The sequence below is a fragment of the Equus caballus genome, chromosome 23 (genome assembly GCF_041296265.1).
Source record: "Equus caballus isolate H_3958 breed thoroughbred chromosome 23, TB-T2T, whole genome shotgun sequence".
Classification (NCBI taxonomy): domain Eukaryota; kingdom Metazoa; phylum Chordata; class Mammalia; order Perissodactyla; family Equidae; genus Equus; species Equus caballus.
In genome coordinates, this window is record NC_091706.1 from 32,207,836 (window position 1) to 32,229,465 (window position 21,630).

The window sequence follows — 21,630 nt, forward strand, 5'->3', positions numbered from 1 at the left end:
TATTAGAAGCATTCCCACCATAGTCAGGAAGAGATAAGTATGCTAATTTTCACCACTTTTATTAAACATTGTGCCATTTGTATTATCCAATACATCTGGAGAAGAAAAACATATAAAAGTTAGAAGGAAAAGGCATAACATTCACAAGTTGCAAATGATCTGGTTCTATACTGGAAAATCCAAAGTAATCAAATGAAAAATACTACAAATAACAATAGAATTCTTCAAGGTAGTATAGTATGAAATAATATACAAAATAATAAATACGTAGTTTTCACTTAACCAACAATCAGATAGATATGATGGAATAAAAATATCCAGTTATAATCGGAAAAAATCTAGAAATAAGCCTAACAAGAAATGTGTGAGTGAGGTTTATATGAACAATATTCTAAAACGTAATTGAATGGGCATAAAGGAAGACTTGAGCAAGTCAAAGATATACAATGTTCATGAATAAGAACATCAAAAGGTGTTAATTTTCTCCCATGTGAATTTATAAATTTAATATGATCTCTGTAGAAACCAAGATGGCTTTTTGTTTGTCTTTTGTTTTGTTTAGAACCAGACAAACAAATCTAAATTCTGTATTTAAAGATGATAGAAAAACTTTAAAGAGGAAGAACAATAAGCAGGGACTAACCCTATGAGATATTAAAACATACCAAAAAACTCCCATAACTAAAACAGTATGATGGACAGACCAATGGAACAGATTAGAAAGCTCATAAATAGATCTAAATACATGCAGATTTTTACTGTAGCAAGTGATGCATCTCAAATCTGTGGAGGGAAATTATTCAGCAAATAGTGTTAGAATTTAACATCTGGGAAAAAATTAAGTTGGAACCATATCTTACGCCTTACTCCAAGAAAATTCCAAGTGGATCAAAGATTTAAATGTAAAATATGAAGGCATACAAGTTCTAAAAAGAAAACTTTTATAAGTTTGAAGTGGTAAAGACCTTACTAGCTATGTTTAATAGCCATTAAAAAATTGGCCAACTGCTGAATTCCACTATATAAAAAAGCAAAAAAAGCTTCTGCATGTGGGTGGAAAAATTAGAAGTAAACAATAAATGACACCTTGGAAAAATCTTTACAATTAATATCACATAAAAAGAGCTAATGTTCCTAATATTTAAAGAGTTTCTAGAAATCAAAAAGAGAAACACCAACAAACTAGTAGAAGAAAGGGCAAAGAATATGAACAGGCTGATGACGGGAAAGGAAGTACAAATGACTAAATTTATGAAGTGGCTTAACATTAGTCATAATGAAAGAAGAGCAAATTAAAACTCTCTTGGGATATCATTTTCCCCTCTATCAGACTGGCAAAAATGCAAAAAAGTAGCAACATTCTGTTGCCAAGGCTGTGGGAAGATGAACACTTTACATACATCGCTGAGAGGAATTTAAATGGACACAACCCCAGTGGAGAGCCACTTGTCACTCAGAATTACTAATGCAGATTCCTTTAATCCAGCAATTCCATTTCTGGGAATTTATCCTGTAACCATAAGTGCATGCCTTTAAAATGACATATGTCTACAAGATTGTTCATTGTATTACTGTGACAACAAAAGATTGGACCCAAATATCAATAATAGGGGACTGGGTTGATAAGTTATGATACATATAACTGCATATAATGAAATACTACGCTGTTGCAAAAATGAAGGGGAATTACTCCTGAAGCAATTTGAAAATAACTCTAAGATACAGTGAGTGGGTGAAAAAAGGCATATTGCAGAACAGTGTGTATGATCTGCTACCTTAAGTATATCAAAAGGAAAAGAATAAGAATCTACTACTTACGCGAGCAAAGAAAAAAGCTCTGGAAGAATACTGTGCTGATATTCTTGACGTTTTCCTCCAGCTCCAATCTTCAACCTTTCCCTGCCACTCTTCCCCAGCAGGCTGAATGTTCTGCTTTATGGATGCCCTCTCTCTTTGAGCTGGATTTGGCACATGCGAGGTAAAGCAGGAGATCAGAGAGCAGCAGTGTGATGGGTGGTATTTATTTTCCACTTTCTCCTTCCTTGGCCAGCTGCAAGTTGGCAGTGGCTGTTTCTCTACTTAGAGCCACAGCTACTGATGGGCCACACTCTCCTAAAACTCTTCCTCGTTCCATTAAGTATTCCTCGTCTTATACCTTGAGCCCTAGCAACCACACCTTTCCCCCACAACTCTGCTTTCACTAGCCTTGGCATGCTTGATCATCCTTGGCTGGTTTTCCTTAACCATGCACAAAACTTTGTAAATAGTCCCTCCATTAAAGTTTCCGCACTACCCCACTTGAGCTTCCTTGGCTGGTTTTCCTTAACCATACACAAAACTTTGTAAATAGTCCCTCCATTAAAGTTTCCTCACTACCCCACTTGAGCTTGCCCTCTATTTCATGCTGGGTCCTTAACTGATACAGATATTGAGTTGATGGATTTTAGGGATAAAATAGAGATTTTTCATTGTACACTGCTTTATACTGTTTGATTTGTGAACCATGTGAATCTATTGCAGATTTTTAAGTTTTAACATATACTTTGTCAAACTTTTATTTTAAACCAATTATAGATTCACAGGAAGTAGCAAAAATAATACAGACAAGTCTCCTGTAGCCTTCATCCAGTCTTCCCCCATGGTTACATCTTATGTAAGTATGTACAATATAAAAATCAGAATATTGAAATTGATATAATGTGTATGTAGAGTTCTATGCCATTTGATCACCTGTGTAGATTCATTAACCTCACCACAATCAGAATGCAACATGTGTAGCGATATCTCATTGTGGTTGTCATTTGCATTTCCTTAATGGCTAATGACTTTAAATGTCTTTTAATGTGTTTACTTGCCATCCACATATCCTCTTTAGTGAAATCTCTCTTCACATCCTTTGCCCATTTTCTGATTGGATTGTTTGAACATATATTTGTAAAAAGTTTACAGATTTATAAATGCAAGTTTATTTTGTAAGCCTGAAGGAAATGAAACAAGGTTGTTTGATGATATTATGAATATTTAAATATAGATGCAGGAGACAGAATGATGATGATGCTAAGACAAATTTTGGGAGATAGTGTCAAGATATGAACATAAAAAGGAGGAAGAAAGAGGGAAAAGGGGGAGGGGAGTGAGGGGAAGTGGATAGAGGAAAAAAGGGAAAGAGAAGAGAAGAAATAGTGCCAGGGCAAAGAGGAGGAGATAGGGATAGATAGAACAGAAAGAATAAAGAAAGGAGAGAAGCAAGAAATATGATGGCTCCAAGGAGAAAGATGAAATATGTCAAGGCTACGTACACCCTAGAAACAAGGGCTTTCATCAGGGGCAAAAGGTATCTCCAAGACAAATGGGCACGGGAGATGGAGGCTGTCCATAAAGAGCTTTTTGGTATTTTAAAATCGAATTGAAACCTGCAAAGTGGTAAAGACTTTGACTTCCTTTAAACTACACCTAAGCTCACTGTTAAGTGGTTGAGTTGAAAGAGAATCAGAGTCAAGAGACATGATCTTTAATCCCAGTTCTACAAAAGACTAAGACCTCTGACAAACTCTTTCATCTGTAGACTGGGAAATTAAATCGTCTGCCTCTCCTATCTCTCGTGGGTGTTACATTCTATAAGACACTTAATAGAAACACTTTACACCTGTAAGATATTCTACAAATAAAAACTGTGATTGCTGATATTATGATGATTTTGTCCTCGTCACATTATAGTTAAGTCCAGATACTCTGTAAATGACACTGTAATCTCCCTAAGTACATGGGACCATAAAGAACGAGGTGGGGTGAGGGAGACATGAGAGGGGCTACGGTAAATGGTATGGGAAGTGTGACCCAGTACCTCCCTGAGAGCCACCTCTCAACCTCTTTCTTCCTGTGGTGGCAACAACGGGAAGCCTGGGACTGTCCAGCAGGTGGCGAGACAGGAAATTCCTGAGGTAGTTTCCCATATTCCACTCTCGCTTCCCAATCCAATTAGGCACCAGTTCAAAGACACTCTCCCCTTCCCAAAGCTGCCACCCAGATCAAAATCCTTGTCACTTTATACCAGAATTTCTGCATCAGCCTCCAACTCAGCAGATAATCAGTAGTTCCCCTAAACTAGTCAATGACACATTTAACCTTTTTGGTTAATCTTTTCACTTTCCAAGCTTTGAAGTCATTCCTGAATCCTCCTACCCCTACCCAAGGCCACATTATGACTTTCATGGTCCCTAGGCACTTTTGCCCCCATGGACCCCTTCCTCCATTAAAAAAAAAATATATATATATATATATATATATACACATATAAAATTAAATATATATTTTTAATGGAGGAAAGGGTCCATATATAATTATATCATATATGTATATAAATTATATCTCATATATAGTACATAAATATAGTTATATCTTACAACTCCATGGTTATAAAGATGGATATAATCCAGACTGGATTAATTTTATATATTCATTATTTTTTCTTATTCTGAGATAAATTAAAATTAAGACACTTTTGTGGGCTCCTGAAAGTGTCATGGGTCCTAGGCACTGTGCCTACTGCCTAATGGGTAAGTCAGTCCTACTATTCACTAAGATCCACAATCTACGGAACAAAATCTTAACTTTCTACCCTAGAGTTCTGGCCTTCAAAACTCTGACTGCTGTTCACTCTTTTAAGTCTTTTTGACTCTGCTTTCCCGAAAGGATGTTTTCCTCTGTCGAGCTAGCCTGCCCACTGTTTCTTGAACACAATTGTTCCTGCTGTCATTAGAGTTGCTTCTCTCCTTTCGGGTAGTTTGGGTCACACAGATAAATGGTGGTCCATGGTAAGGCTCTCAGACTCTACCAGGGCCCAGGAGCAAGCCAGAGCTATTTTCAAATGGTAATGGTCTCTGACTGGTCATGCAGGTCATGAGTCTCTTCCTGGAGATAGCCAGAGTTTCCATAAGACATTCTGTCAGTCCCAGATATGGGGGGTATCACTAGGTCTGCTGGGTTGTAAGGCTCAAGTGGCAGGGCAATTTGCACCACATTCTACAACTGCTTCAGAACCTTTTTTTGCTCTGAAAGACTGAAATCCCACTCAAAACCGTCAGCTTCACAGCTTACTAGGTGAATGGTTTGGAACAGCATGCTCAAATGTGGCGTATATTGCCTCCAAAACCCAAAGAGACCCAAGATACATTGTGCCTCTTTGCAGTGGTCAGTGCAAGGTTCAGCAACTCACCTCTGACTTTAGAGAGAGAAAGACATGCCTCCCACTGTTGCACCCCTCAGAATGCCACACGGGTGGCAGGCCCTTGAAATTTCATGGACTTTTTATCTCCCACCTTCTGGCATGAATTAACTTACTAAGGCATCTAGGGTACTTGCTACTTCCTATTCCCCAGTTCCAGTTAGCATTTTGTCATCATTGCAGTGGGTTAGACTAATGCTATGTAGACTATCAAAATGATCAAAGTCCCTTTGGACTGTTTATAAGAGAGAGCAGAGGAGTTGACATGGCCTAGAGGCAAATCAGTAAAGGTATATTTTTGCTCTCCCTTGAAAAGGCAAACTGATTCAAAATGCTTCTGATTGTTATTAATGAAGGGAATGGGAAAAAAAGTATTTGCCAGGTCAACAACTGTAAATGGATCCACAGGGCTGTATTGACTTGCTCCAGTAAAGATACTGCAGCCAGGCCATGGTATGATCGGCATTACCATCTGTTTAAGTTTGCAGTAATATACAATCGTCTCCACAATCCATCTGACTCTTATACTGGCCAAACAAGCAAGTCAAATGGGGATGCGGGAGAATCACACCACTGCATCTTTCAAGTGTTTGATGGTGGCACCAACTCTGCAATCCCCCTGGGGGTGGGGAATTGCTCTTGGCTTCCTATCTTGAAGGGGGGAGTAGTGTAGTTCCAGAGTTTTTGCTTGACCCTTTCTATAATGGTAACCACAGTGTCATCTACTCTATAACTACAGGAGATGCTTTCATCCCTCAAAAGCTGCCACCCAGGCTTTCTGATTATCCACTTACAGTTAGAAATTCAGTTTCATCTCTCCTTTATCCTGTGTACAGTCTCTAGGACTGTCAAAAGCAGCCAGGTGGACATGATTTATCTCATCATTATTATCACCATAATGACTGAATGCCACAGCTACTTGATTTCCCAATGCCTTGCCCTCTTCCTGCACCTCATCTCATGCCCACCTGGTGATAATATGAACAATCAAGATGCTGCCATATACCAGGGATTATGTGTCCTATTTTCCATTGGCAAATAAGTTATCTCTATGCTCTTCAAATAGATGGGCAACCCAAACCCAGAATCCCATTCCGAGTGTCTGTTTCCTGAGGCCACTTGTGGTAGCAATCTTTATGCCAGTCAAGATCCCAGAAAGAAACAGTTGATACACTAAAACTAGAGACTTTAAAGAGAGTTTTAAAATGGGACTATTTACAAAGACATGAGTGAGTAAGGTATAGGGAATCCACAAAGCCTGGTACAATACCTGAGGCCAGAAACAGCATGGTTGCATCACCCCTAGACCTGAAGGAGGCAGAGAATGTCCTTCCAGAACTGGGAGACGGAAAGCTCTGTATGTAGAAAAGCATCAGGTCTCCTCTACTTTTACCCAGGCTGCCCATGGTGACCCCACAGGAAGGGAGCCATGGGAATAATCTGGACTCCTCTTACAGGGATCCCTACTGAGTGAATCCAATTGGAAGCCAAAGGGAAAAGACATCCATAGATGTAACCCAAAAGGTCAACCTCCCAGGTCACAGAGCAGGATGCAGCAGGATGGAGAGGGAATCTAGAGGGACAAATGGAAGCTACCCTGTGGTTTTTAAAAATTAACTTTTGTGTATTTATGTTCGGTCCCCCCAAGTAGATTATAAGCCCCTGGGGGCAGAGATTGTCTTCCCCTTCCATGGGTCCTCCCACAGCACCTGGGATAGTGTGGCATGGGTGAATCAATGAATGTTCAGAGCTATGCCATAACATGCCCATAGACCAAGTTATAAAGCACAATAAAAAAAAAATTATCTGAAGAAAAAATCTGCCCTATGTATTTTACCCGATTCCAAGAGAAGGACATCAAAGTAATTGGAACATAATGGGACAGAGCACAGCATTTCAAAATGACTCAATCAGGTAAAACTCTGACAGCATTTAATATAGTCCCAGCTGAGTAAAGATTTCAACTCTCCTTAACTGATTCATAGGTAGGCGTCAGCCAGTCCAGCTCCTGCTTTTGATTAGCGGGGCTTAAGATGAAATCAGATCACCCAGCGAGAAGCTTTAAAGTGATAGCTGAGTAATGGATGGTAATTTCCCATCTATTATGACAAGCCTCCCTTTCCATTGGGTTTTTGTGCTTTCTGCTAAGTGACTCTGGTTTTAGTTTCCCCAGCACATTTTCTTCCCTGAATGCCCTTCGAATATGCCTTGTTTTGACAGTCAATGGCTTAGTACAACCTGTAAGGATTTGTTTCTCTCTGCTACAGATTGATTCTTCCTATCTCACCTTGATTTGCTAGGATGCATTTGACCTTCTGTCACTGACAAGACAGGTGCTAAAGTCTGTTTCTGCAGATAATAAAGAATAGGCAGCTTTATTTCTTAGATTCTGTTACAAGATTTGAAGAGTAAGGAAGAGATGGCAGTGCTTTGCTGTAAGAGAATCAAGCACCCAAGTGTATTGCTGCAAAATATGTGCCCTGGACACATACAAATACTCAAAATAAACAAGGGCTTTAAATATATAGAGATCATGCCATTGCCTTCTCAACTTGGGGCCATACAGATTGATGTATACATTTTAACTTCATATCAACATGAAATCAAAGTGCTATGTTCATCTCTGGGGACCATAGATGGCACAAATAAAATAATAGGCTACTGAGTGATGGTGTGCTGGTGTGTCAATCCCCCCTTCAGGATTACATTTCTGTTTTTGTCTTTATTATTGAGGAATAACATTTAAGTGCACAAACCTTAAGAGTATAGCTCAATATGCATATGTATAGTGCATATATGTACATAACTATCACCAGATCAAGAAGTAGAACATTTCTAGCACTCTAGAAGTTTCCCTTGTTCTCACTTTCAGTCATTACCACACTACTCCCAAGAATAACCACTATTCTGACCTCTATCAACATAGATTAATTTTGCCTGTTTTTTGATTTTCATTTAAATGGAATCATACAGTATTTCTATTTTGTGCCCACCTTTGTTTTTTTTTTTTTTTTGCTCATCATTAAATTGTGAGAGTCAGCAGTGTTATTGTGTGCATCACTAGTTTATTTATTTTTCTTGCTGGGTATCCTATTGTATGTTTATACCACAGTTTGTTTATTCATTCTATCATTGAGCGACATTTAATTCCTTTGAATAAAATTGAACAAGTTGTAAATGAATATTTAACAAATTGTTCTCAGATATAAATCACAGAATAAACCTCTTATCAGATGTTAGGAAATACATTTTCCTCCTTTGTACATATCCAGTGGCAGGGTTTTGAAAATGCCTTTCCTTCTCTATTACAGCAATGTCTAGTCGCCTAGGGAGGCTGCAGGGCTGGATGCCTGCATGTACATGGGGCAACAGTGACTTTTCGTTGTATGAGACCTCAGATAGTATCTAGATGTCCATCAGAACCACATAACAATGCCCGGCCCCACCAGAAATCATTTAAATCAGAATCTTTGGCAAGTAGAGCCTAGGATTGGCAGGTTATAAAAGCTGCCTAGGTGATTTTATGTACTTGCAGCCAAGGCTGAGAAGTACTCATCTAGACAAGTGGTTCTCAAATTTTTGCTGAACATCAGAATCTCCTGGAGGGCTTGTTCAAACACGGATTGCTGGGCCCCACCCGGGAGTGTGTTTCAGCAGGTCTGGGGTGGGGCTCAAGAATTTACACTTCTAGCAAGTTCCCAGGTGGTGCTGATGTTGCTAGTCTGGGGACCACATGATGAGAATCACTGATCTAGACCAACTCTGTTATTTTATACAAGGAGAAACTACAGGCCAGGCAGTTGAAGTGGCAAAGTTATAATTAGAATGGAGCCTCACAATCACTTTCCCTCTCATCTGATAGAAACAAAATTGGGTATCTGTGAATGTTACATCATCTGAAGCTGTGTTAAAAGAGAGACCACTTCCCCCACCAAAAAACAAACAAAATAAGATGTTTAAGGTGTGGGTAAGGGTAACTCTTCTCCATAAACCTATTTGCAAAAACCTAAGCATCTTGAAGAAGGGAGCAGATCACATACACTAGAACTGGAACTTGAGAAGGAAGACAGGAGGGACGGGGAAGGGAGGCTACAGGGTTCCTTTCAGCAGCTTGAACTCTGACCCCTGCTCAAAAAAGAGGGCATCTGCCCTCCAGCACCCCTCTCAGTCCTCTTCTCCTTCAGATACCACCCAAAGGCTGAGCTGCCACAACCTAATTGGGCCACTTGGTCACAAGTCACCCAGTCAGGAGTCAGGAGACCTCTCGGCCAATAGTTTGTTTCTGCCACATCTCTCTCGTGGCACAACATTTAGTCTGTCTTGCTATATTTCCCTATGGCTCCGAAATCTCAGCCACATTTGCCCCTTACCATAGAATTTTTCCAAATATGGCCAGCTTGTCCCTGCCAGTTATGGCCCACACTTGAGGTTTAGACAGCTCTGTGCCTAAGCACCTGTAGTGCCTGTGAGCCCATCCTCCTGACTGTGCTAAGCATAATGACGCAATGCATTGACAGCTTGGACCTTAGCCTGCTGAGCCATTTCAGCGTGCCTTAGTGGCTCCCTGCATTACCTGTATCAACATGGCAGGAAAGCTTTGCTCTGGGGCCAGAAGACCTGTACTTTAAATACACACCACAGGTGATTCTAATGTAACCCCACTCTGGGGACCACTGCTTAGTATCATACTGAGTATTTATTGAGTAATCATTAACCTCAGTTGCTGTTTTTTTTTTAAAGAGGGAAACTTTAATGGCATTATACAGTGATTTTCATAGTGTCCACACTTTTGGGCAGTGGAGAAAATATTTTGGGCAGATCAGGATTCAAGCAGGAACTGTTTCATTTTCCCAAATGGCAAGAGAAGAGAGAAGGGAGAAGGGAAAAGAAATTGCATAGACCAGAGACTGCAAGGTATTTGCATATAAGGTATTAGAAAATGTTTTCTATAGAAAACAACCAATGCAAATTCATTTTTGAATAAGGACGTAAGCAAAGATTTTAGAACTCTCTGATGTGGAGCAAAAAGCAGCCAGTCCAGTGGTGAACAAAAGCAACTTGCCAAGAAAAAGAGGATCTAGAATTCTTGCAGCTACAATGGTTATATCACTATTTTCTTAGGCAGAACCAGAGGCTGATATGAGAATGTCAAATGTGTTTTGGGTTTTATCTTTTGCTGTATTTACAGTTTTCATTATTGAAGGTAGGTCCAGTTATTCTTTCGTTTCCTTCATGAAGTGCCCGGTTGAACCACCCCCTCCAATCATGTTTGTTTATTTACACACACACAGAGACACACATAGACACATGCACTCAATTACTGGGATCCCACTTTGAATTAAGGGTAACAAAACCCATTTCTTCATATTCTCAGGGGATGCCGCTCTCCTCCCTTCCCCTGGAGCCATAGTGGACATGTCCACAGTATACCCGCCACAGAAGAAAACAAAAATTCTTAACATAAAATTTCATACTAACTTACCTCTTGAGGCAATGTGCTGGACTACATGCTTTCTACATGTCTTCCAATTCTAATAATCTACTCAAACAAAAGTGCACACTCAACGGATGCTCTAAAATTTTCATAAATGATGCAGCATGTAGCTGGTAGGGGCAGTGCACAGTTTGTCAGGCTTCAGGACTCCAAACCTCCACGGCTACCACAGGGATTCTTACGTGTCCACACTGTTAATTTCTTTATGTGAAGGATATGCTTTTTAAATTGAGATATATTTATCATAAAATATTATGTATATAAATCAAACAAGCCACGGACTGGCAGAACAATATTCCCAAGTTATATCTGATAAAGGATTTGTATATAGAATAAACAACTCTTACAACTCAATAATAAGAAAACAACCCAATTTTAAAAATAGGTGAAATATCTGAATAGACACTTCACCAAAGAAGATATACCATTGACTGATAAGCACCTGAAAGACGCTGAGTCAACATCATTAGTTAGGAGGAATATACAAACTAAAACCACAATGAGACTTCACACCCACTAGAATGGCAATAATCAAAATAGATTGACTATTAAAAGTGTCGATGAGGATGTGGAACCTCCTCAACATGGAACCCTCACACACTGATGGTAGGATTGTAAAATGATGCAGCCACTTTGGAAAAGTTTGGTAGCTTCCTAAAAATTGAACATAAATTTACCAGATGACCCACAATCTCACCCTTAAGTATACATACCCAAGAAAAATGAAAACATTTCCACATAGTCACATGCAAATATTCACAACAGCATTATTTATAATAGCCATAAAGTGGAAACAATCAAAATTTGAGTGGGTAAACAAAATGATTATGTCCATACAATGAAATACTGCTCAGAAAAGAAAAAAGAAAGAAAAGAGAATGATGAACTGTTGATACATGTTACAATATGGATGTATCTCAAAAATGTTATGAAAGAAGCCAGACTTAATGACTGCATATTTTATGATTTCATTTATATGAAAGGTTCATAAAAAACAATTTTATGGACACAGAAGGAGAGAAGTTGCCTGGGGCTGGGGGTGGGAATGGGGAGTGACTAAAACTGGGCATGACGGATCTTTTTGAGGTGATGGGAACGTACTAAAACTGGATTGTGGTCATAATTGCACAACTCCGCAAATTTACAAAATCATAAAATTAGACACTTAAAATGGATGAATTTTATGGTATGTAAATTATACCTCAATAAGGCATTTAAAAAGTATAGAGATGGAATTATCATTACACTGTGGAAAAAGCTTTCAGAGAATTTTACCGAACTTACAGCACAATGAAGGCTGATGCTTCTCTCAGTGGTTCCCAATCTCTCCCAGGCCGAGAATCCCCTTTCAACAGCAAAAACAGTGACAGGCCTGCATATTTGAATTGAACCTTTAGCATAAATTGAGGAAATACGTAACTTCAAGAATACTGTGAACTCAGTAATAATTTTAATTGAATTTGCATTTAACTAATCACATCTACTACATATAAAAACAGTAGATAGAGATGCAAGACATAGTTATTCAGTCTACCGACAAAGCTGAGTGCACATGTGAATTCATGGGCTTCCTGCATCCTGGTGGGGGGAGCAGTCACTGAGTTGACACTCCCTCAAAGTCTTTTCACCTCCTAATTCAGCACTGAACAAAACACCAAAATTACGACTTTAAGTTCAATTCTCTCGTGTTTTTAGTCATCTCTGCAGTCAGTTTATAGCTGGCAAGAACATGATTGACTTTTAGGCACATCCCACGTGTGGGCAAAATGTACTTGACAAGTGGATCATAGAAAAACAGGAAGTTCTATGACTGGAAAAATACAGAAAGGACGACTGGCTGGATGTTTGTCCAAACATATAATGTCGTGGACTCCTGTTTTGTCTCCACGCTATCCCCCACGGCCCATTTCTGTTGTAACCGGTTGTGTCACCAGTTCCACAGTGCAAACATTATACTAAATGGTCATGACCATACAGAGACAGCTTGCTCCCACGTGGCTTCCCTCCTCTGCGATTTTCGTTTTCTGTAGGATATCCTCTCAACTTTACAGACAGTGGCATAGCATCATTAAGTTATTTCCAGAGCTACCAGTTGAGGACTTCCCACATATAAATCAATCACTTAAAAGGATCTGAACTGTACTATTTCCACTGCCAAGAAATGGATTCCAAAATTGTTTCCAAATTATTTATAAGAAACATTTGTTTCAGTAAGTCTTGTTTTTGTCACTGTCCACTGGCAGCCACTCATGCTGCACCTGCCTTGTTCAGCTGGCAGTCACAAGTGTGGCAAAGGCAGGAAACATAGGAGAGACCTATTTTCCAAGTGTGTAACTGTTTGGTTGCACTTCCAAATAGTATGTTCAGTATGCTTTTGGGTGAAGTATGATAAATACACTATTCTTCCTCTGTTTCCAGATGTCCTGGACACTCTGTAGTGTATTAATTATATACTTTTCCAGAATAACAATTGGACCTACTGCTTTAAATTTAAAGTACTTCATTGGAAAACACATTGAGTATACTATTTGAAAGCATAAATAACATAGTTTAAAAGTCAGTTTATCTTGTGTCTCCTGGTGTTATGGACATGCTGCAAAGATCTTCTGCCAAGGGACGTCAGTTTTGTCCTGTAGGAAACCATCTTTCCTAACCTCAGCTGGTCCTGGCAATTTCCCCGGGTCCAATTCATTTCCTAAATCGGTCATTTAGTTTGTCGTTCCCTATGTGACCAGGACTTTCCTTCATAATGATAAAAGAAAAAACTCTTTCCAGATTAAAGAAAATATATTCTACAAATAAATTTGTGACTAGTTTAAATAATTAAGTAAAAATAGAAAGTTGAATAGATAAGGTCATACTCAATTACACAAAAAATTTTATTTGTAATTTATGCAAATTTATAATTTAAATAAAAGTTCAGTGTAACAGAATACACTTTTCTAATTAACTTGATATTTTTAATTCACTGTGTAATTTTAAAATATAAATTCTGGGGGTGGGCCAGCCCAGCGGCATAGTGGTTAAGTTCACGCACTGCGGTTCACAGGCTCAGATCCCGAGCGCAGATCTACACACCACTCATCAAGCCATGCTGTGGCAGTGACCCAGATACAAAATACAGGAAGATTGGCACAGATGTTTCTCAGTGACAATCTTCCTTACCAAAAAAAAAAATAAATTTTTTGATCATTTGATTTATTAGTTTCTCAGAAACTTTCTGTGTGTGATATTAATTACAGTTAATAATACAGAATCAATTAGTTTTAAAAAAGAAATGAACGGCAGTTTGTAAAGTTGTCACTGTCAGAAATATTTCTTCTAAAGCTTGCTATTGCACTCAGACGCTTGTGGATGCTGTTATTGAAGGGCCTACCCCTCACAAGTACTAAAAATAGCCAGTAGCAAGTCTGCCATTTCTTGTATAAATGCTTTCACTGGAGGGCTTTGCATCTTCTCTTTCAGTGTAATAGGAATTCTCTATCAAGGTTTCCCCCACCCAAGGGTTTCCAGTTTACCTACTTTCCACCCCAGCAAAACCATAGGATAATTTGACAGAAAATGTCTAAACCAAAACTTATGAAGCAATATATATAAACACGATGAATGGAGCACCTACTATGTGCCAGGAGCTGTATAGATGTTATATTTAATACTCACAGCTCTCTTACACTGTAGAAATCCCTGCCCCCGTTTTACAAATAGGTAAGGTCCACACAAGGTAACTTCCCAAAGGTAAGGAAATTGGCCCAGGGTCATACAGCTAGTAAGAGGCAGGGTTAGGATTCAAACACATCTTTCTGCCTCCAAGTCCCTCTCCCTTCTGCTCCTCCTGGAGTAGAGATTTATGTTGCTTTATTTCAAGGCATGGATTTGACAACAGTATACTATTAATTTTTAAAAAATTGTTACAATTTCTTTTGAATTCAGGCAAAATTTAATAAAGTGAATAAATCCTAAGTATTGAATTTTATATTTCTATACACTTATGTAACCATCACCTAGATTAAGAAACAGGCGATTCCAGCACTCCAGAAGGTTCCCTCATGCCCCTTCCTCGTCAATACCACAGCCCTAAAGGTAACCAGTATTCTGATGCTTGTCACCGTAAATTAGTTTTAATTAGTTTTGAACTTCACATAAATGGAATCTTAAAGTATATAATCTCTTGTGTTCGGATTCTTTTGCTCAGCACATCTGTGAGGTTCACCCATGGACAAGGCATAATTTTTTAAATGTATTATAATTTTATGTTAATGTTGAATTCAAAGGCATTGGATTTGCTTTAAAAATGGAAAAAAGTTTTTAAATATTAAATAATGTAGATTTAAGTATTTAATATTAAAATTTAATTTATATAATTCAAATTAATGTTTCTGGAGGTTACAGAAACTTCTAAACCAAATTTTGATGAATCTTTTTGTATCAGTCAACTTCTGAACACTTAGGTACTATTTATATTTTTATATCCAAAATATATGTTAAAACCTTTCCTATTAGTACCAAGTACCAACTATACATTTTATGATGTGCAAATTATTTCCTTTGAAAGGAAACACATTTTAAAAATTACAAAAAACTTTAAATATTTTTTTTTTTACTGAGGGAGATTCGCCCTGAGCTAACATCTGTGCCAATCTTCCTCTATTTTGTGTGTGGGCTGCCACCACAGGATGGCAGCTGACAAGTGATACAGGTCTGGACCTGGGAACTGGACCTGGGCTGCTGAAGGAGAGTGTGCTGAACTTAACCACTGGGCCACAGGGCCGGCCTCACAACATTTTTAATTTTTAAAATTACATAGAAATAAACGATGCAACCTCATGTGTAATTTTATGTAGTGATAACCTTTTGAAAGCCTGGTGCTTTTAATTCTTTTAAAAGTCTTATATATGAGATTTGGGGATGCATAATTTTTTCCCTATGTATTAATTATTGATGAAGTTGTGAGACTCATTAGCATAGAGCTACGTAAGTAATCTCAGCATACTTCCCTGATTGCATAAGGATTGCCAATAAAAATTGTGGAAAATGGTCTTGCAACATTCAGTATTACTGACAAATTTGAACGTAATGAGTGACAAATATTCCATGGCACAAGTCATATAGAGGCTATCTATAATCTTTTTTTCTTTTAAATGTGGCTTTTGAACAGGGCAATCATTGAGTAATATTGACTAATGTTACTAATGTTACAATGTTCCCTAGAAAGAGGAAGCTAAGGAAGGGATAGAGGTGTGTTCATGTTAATGCTGTTACAAATAACACAAGAAAAAAAGTGCTTAGGAACCTGGACCATTTGTAATTTTGCATAAATGTAGTTGCAATAAGATAGGCTTTGGAGCCATATAGACTTGGTTTGAATCTCAGATGTATTACTGTCTTTTCGGACTTTGGCAAGTGACTCAACCTTTGAGCCTCAGCTGACTCACCTGAAAGATGGAGAATACTGACTCAGAGCAGCGCTCTTTATGCTACCTGAGTAACAAATGTATGTTAAGAACCAAGTAACACCTTTCTTTTTCTTCTTCTAATATTATTACTGTATTAGGAGTTAATCACTACAACTTACCTTCCCAGTACAGCTCCTAGATATATCCAGAATTGCTGGCAAACACCTATACTCCTTCTATTATGCAAGTTCTCACAATAAAGTGACATCATCTAATTAGAAAGATTACGGTATTATGATTCATATGTGGAAATAAAGAGTCACAGGGTGAGTAAGAAAAAGTCATTCAATTCAGGTGCATAAGCAGTGGCTAAAAGCCTAAGCACTCTCCAGTGATGCTGGAACCCAAAAGTTCTTCAGAAAAAAAACAGAACAAGCTCTAAATTGTCTGAAATAAGGCAATATGAAAGCATGGCAGAGGGACTGACTGTGAGTATGGAATATAGTGGCGTTATCAGTCAGCGACTCACATATTATTCTTATGCATACTAACTCTAACGTGCAGAAGAGGTTCTGGGATCAGATGCTTATATAGGTTCAAAACCTGGGCCTGACACTTTTTGGCTGTATGCCAAATTACTTCATCTCGCTTTCTCATCTGTAAACATGGATCATGATAGTTGTCACTACACAGGGCCAGAATGAACATTCAAACGTGCTTATCGCAAAAGACCTTAGTTTAGAGCTGGGCCAGGATACAGTGAGCACTCAATACATGCGCCCCTTGCCTTCCAGGACACCCTTTCTTGGTTCTCCTCCTACTTCTCTGTCACTCCTTAGTCTCCTAAGCTGCACACACAGGGCACAACCCCAGGAGTCCTAGCAGAGAACAGCAGCCGAGCGGCTGGGAGCTAGTCAGACCTCAGAGGTCACACAGTGCAGGAGGATGGGCTCACCCAGAGTGGAGATACCTGGGTGAACACTCTTGGCAACAAGTTAAGACCCCAGAAAATACACATCTAGGAATAAAGACAATACTTGAAGACTAAGAGACAGGGATAGGGAATTCTAGAAATAAATGTGAAACTGAAATAGATCACCCCAACAAAGCCTAAAACTAAGATTTGACAGAATCAAGGTGACCTGCACAAATTTAGTTTTTAGAGGAAGCCTCTATAATGTGTCATCCACAATTTCTAGCATACAATAAAAATTAGATGTGCAAAGCAGGGGAAAATGACCCATAATCAGGAAATAATCAATAAAAGCAAACAAAAGTGAACAAGGACTTCAAAATAACTGTGATTAAAATGTCTAAGAAAATAGAGAAAAAGACACATAAGATAGGTAACATGGAATATTTCAACAGAACTATAATCTATTAAAAAAGAATCAAATGGACATTTTAGAACTGCAAAATTTAGTATGAGAAATTAAGAATTTATTAGATGGGTTTAAAAGCAGACTGAACACATTAATCCTATTTATTCAGAAGACAGAATTAACAAATGCCAAGAAAGGCCAATAGAAAACACACAAAATGAAGCACAGAAAGGAAAAAATGAATGGAAAAAAGACAGCAGAGCAGGAGAAAGACACGGGACACAGTCAAAAGGGTCTAACGTGTAACTGGAGAGCTGGAAGGAGAGGAGAGAATAGGAAAAGCACTATTTGAAGAAACAATGCTGAACATTTTTCCAAATCTGTTTAAGGACATGGACCAACAGATTGGAGGAACTGAGAAAATCTTAAATAGCATAAATAAGATATTCACACCTTAGAAATCATAGTCAAGTGGCTGAAAACCAAAGATAAAGTAAAAACATCTTAAAAGCAGGTTTCACATGAGCTGGCCTTCCATTACTTCCCTGATCTTCTCTCTTAGGACTCTCCAACTTAACTGCTGCTTTCCTTGCTGTTCTTGAACACACCTGGCACAATCTTGCTTTAGAGGCCTTGCTGTGCCTTTTTGCCTCTGCCTGGAACATTCTTCCCCAACATGTCCCCCTGGACACCTTATTAAAAAATCATAGCCCACTTCCTACCCACGTGTACACGCTCATCCCCACTCCATCCATGCCCTCAGACTCCCAATTATCCTACAATGCCTTATTTTTTCCCATAGCACTTTTTACTTTCTAACACATAATTTAGTTACTGTGTTTATTGCTTATGGTCTGTCTCTACCCACTAAAAGGTAATCTCTGAAAGGATATGGATCTCTGCTTTCTTCATTGTTGTACCCCAAGTATCTTGAACAGTGCCTTGCCCACATAGGTGCTCAATGATTATTCGTTGAACAAATGAAATAAGAATGTTAGCTATTACTATATTATTTCCATTATTATTCCAAGCCTTTTTAGTCACCAATAACTTGTTCATGCCATGTCCCCCATCTAATAAAGTTTTTTCTCTATTTACCTATAGAAATGCTTTTGACATATGACAGAGTGGCAGCACTATTGTGCAGTAGTTAAAAATCAGACTCTGGAACCAGACAGCATGAGCAAGTAACAGGATTCTATATATATTCCATATATATATGAAATCCATATATAAGTCTTCTTTTTCAGAATGTAGGCAAACAAATTCATGTCTTCATTACTAATTAATAATGACTAATTAATTTATATATATATAATCACATAGGAGCAATAATAATATCAGTTCTGTGGTGCTCTCATAAGTTCTAAGCATTTTACGTATTAATGCATTTAATCCTTCTATCAATCTCATGAAAACCAAAGCACAGAAAGTTAAATTGTACCAAGTCATACAGCTAGTAAGTGACAGAGCCAGGATTTAGATCCATGCTGAGCTCCAATAAAAAAGTAATTTTTAGATTAGAAAGGATAATTCCTAAAGAAATATAAATGAACTAAACATAACAATTAAATTTAAGTCTTCTTAAAAAACAAAACAAAACAACGTGTCTTAGCACTAAAGGACGAAATGCAGATATTAGTATATGTCACTAGGTGATGCTCTTTGTTAAATCTCTCTTCTGGTAAGGTTATCTGAGGACTTATAACTCATTCAAATGGCAAAGAATTTATGGTAGGTCTAATAATAATTTAGTTGGCTCTTCAACTGCAAAAGTTATAGTCTAGAAAATAAACTTATATGCAAAAAGGAAAGCCACATAAATTTATGGGAGAGAAACTTTCTGTAAGTCTGTAAGCTTAGAATATTGAGACTTCCACATCACAAACACAGTATCTCTCCCCATTTATTTTTATCTTTCTCTATTTATGTCTCCACTTTGGATCTTGATAAGATTCTATATTTTTGTGTATAAAGTTCTTGAGTATTTTTTAAATTTACTCCTAGGTAACTTATTTTTGGTGCCACTAAAATGCTATCTGTGTCTTTACTTTTTTATGCTGAAATATCTTAAATTGCTATTACACTCAAATATTTCAGTATGCATTTCTTAAGTAACATTATTAAACTTCACCAAAACAATTCATTAATATCTTCTATTATCCAAAAACCACATGGTCAATAAACATTAAAAGGGGCTTAAGCCTATTAGTAATTAGGGAAATACAAATTAATAAGACAAAGATATATGTAGCATACATATAAAATTGACAGAAATTAAAAAGTCTGATATGAAGTGTTGGAAAGGATGCAGAGCACTGGAATTCTCATATATATATATTGCTGTGGGGAAGGGAGAGAACAATCTTTCTGGAAAGATAGTTGGGCATTATAGAGTAATACTGCAGATGCATATACCTGATGTCCTCTACCACTGCTGGACATACATCTAACAGAAATGTGTACCAAGAAATAAGATATGTGTACCAAGAAACAGATATACCAATGTGCATAGCACTATTGGTTGTAACAAGAAAATTTGAGATAACTCAATCGTCCCTTAACATTAGAGAGGATAAGTCAACTTATCCTCTCTAATGTATGTAATTAGTATGTAAATACAATGGAATAAAACACAGTAATGTAAAATGAACAAATTAGAGCTCTTGCAACAACATGGATCAATTTCACAAATTTCATAATAATGAAATAAAGAAGAGAGAAAATAACATGCATAGTATAGGTCTGTTCATATAAAATTAAAAACCAATGCCAGCTACTTATTTTCAAATGGTTCAGTAAATAAAATATATATCTAGACCCATCTACTGTGATATAAAGAAAACGTGGCAAAATGTTAACAATCATCAACCTAGGTGAAGAGTATACAAAGATTCATTGTACTATTTGGTACTTTTCTTTAGGTTTGAGATTAAAAGAAAAAGAGAAAAGAGTTCAAAAATAAGACAAAGCTAATTTATAGCGTTTAGGAATAGTTTCTTCATCTAGGTGATAGATGTATGACTTTTTAAATAATTTATTAAATATACATATATATTTTATGCATTTTTTCTGTATGTATATTTCACAAGACAAAAAAGGTAAAAAATGTCATAAGATATAAAAAAATACTTTCAATGAAAAATTGCTATACAGTTGTTAAATATTATAATAAACTTTTCGCTTTATAACAAGCAAACATAAGTAGGCGGGCTTTTCTTATGTGGGCCATTTACTCGAGATCAATTTATCAAAAGGTACTTACTGAGGACCAGTTTTTGAGGCTAGCAATATAATAATGTCATCTGATTTTTCCATGAGATAGTTCTTACACAATCATCAATTCTGAATCTTACTTAGTTTGATATAGGTAGTATATGTAAATTCTAAATAATTTCCACGAACTGCAAAATGCTAAACCCATACTAATTTTGGCAGATATTCTAGCATACGCTACTTTAAAATTTATTATAGGAAAACTCTGGGTAAAAGCTTTATAATTATTCAAATATCATACATAATTTATATTGTCCCTGTATAAATTTTGCCTATTTTCTACAGGTTTTTATGATTTCCTCATTAGGATTTCACAGTACTTTTTTGTAAAACCCTCAAAGTCCAAAGTTGTTCAGAATTTCATGTTTTCAAACTGACTTTAGTATAGTTATGTTAATCCGCTTGATCGCCATCTTCTGCGTCATCTAAATCAATATCGAAATCTAAATCATCATCACTTTCTTCATTTCTTCTGCAGCTTCTTTGATGGTTAGAACATAGATTATTTTCAAAATTTTCTGTCTTTTCTGTTTCTTTGTTAAACCTACAGGTGGAAGAAAAAACTTCTATTTATTTCTTAGGCTTTCGTTATTTAACTGTGTAGATTGAAAAGACCTTTACACTACTTTTCTTGGTTAACAAGAGTCTAATGAAATAAGTATAGAGAAAAAGCTCCTTGAAGACTAACTTAACGCAAGATCCAACCAATTATAATACTGCTGTCAACAAATTAGGTTCAAAAGCATTAATACATGATGTCCATTAAAGAAAAGTAGTTATATAACGAGCAATTCTTTTGTAATGAGTAGTGAATGTGAATCTTATGGATAAACATTTTAATTTCCTAAAACTATAAAATTTCACTTTTATTGTAATGATAGAAAAATTTTACAAACAATTAAGACATTTTTCCTGTTAGGT

The 21,630-nt window shown here is 37.2% G+C and overlaps 1 protein-coding gene across 3 annotated transcripts in view; it reads right to left on the bottom strand.

The window, feature by feature from the left end:
• C23H9orf85 (chromosome 23 C9orf85 homolog) overlaps window positions 1-21,630 on the bottom strand; it is a 225,471-nt gene that overhangs the window by 154,073 nt on the left and 49,768 nt on the right. The window contains exon 4 of one of the 3 annotated variants that reach the window (XM_001489559.5): window positions 15,528-21,253. The exons of the other annotated variants lie outside the window; for them this stretch is intronic. Coding sequence (XP_001489609.2) covers window positions 21,103-21,253 — 151 coding nt within the window. The 3' untranslated portion in view covers window positions 15,528-21,102. Of the gene's footprint in view, window positions 1-15,527; window positions 21,254-21,630 lie in introns of those variants that run through there. 3 annotated transcript variants of the gene reach the window in all.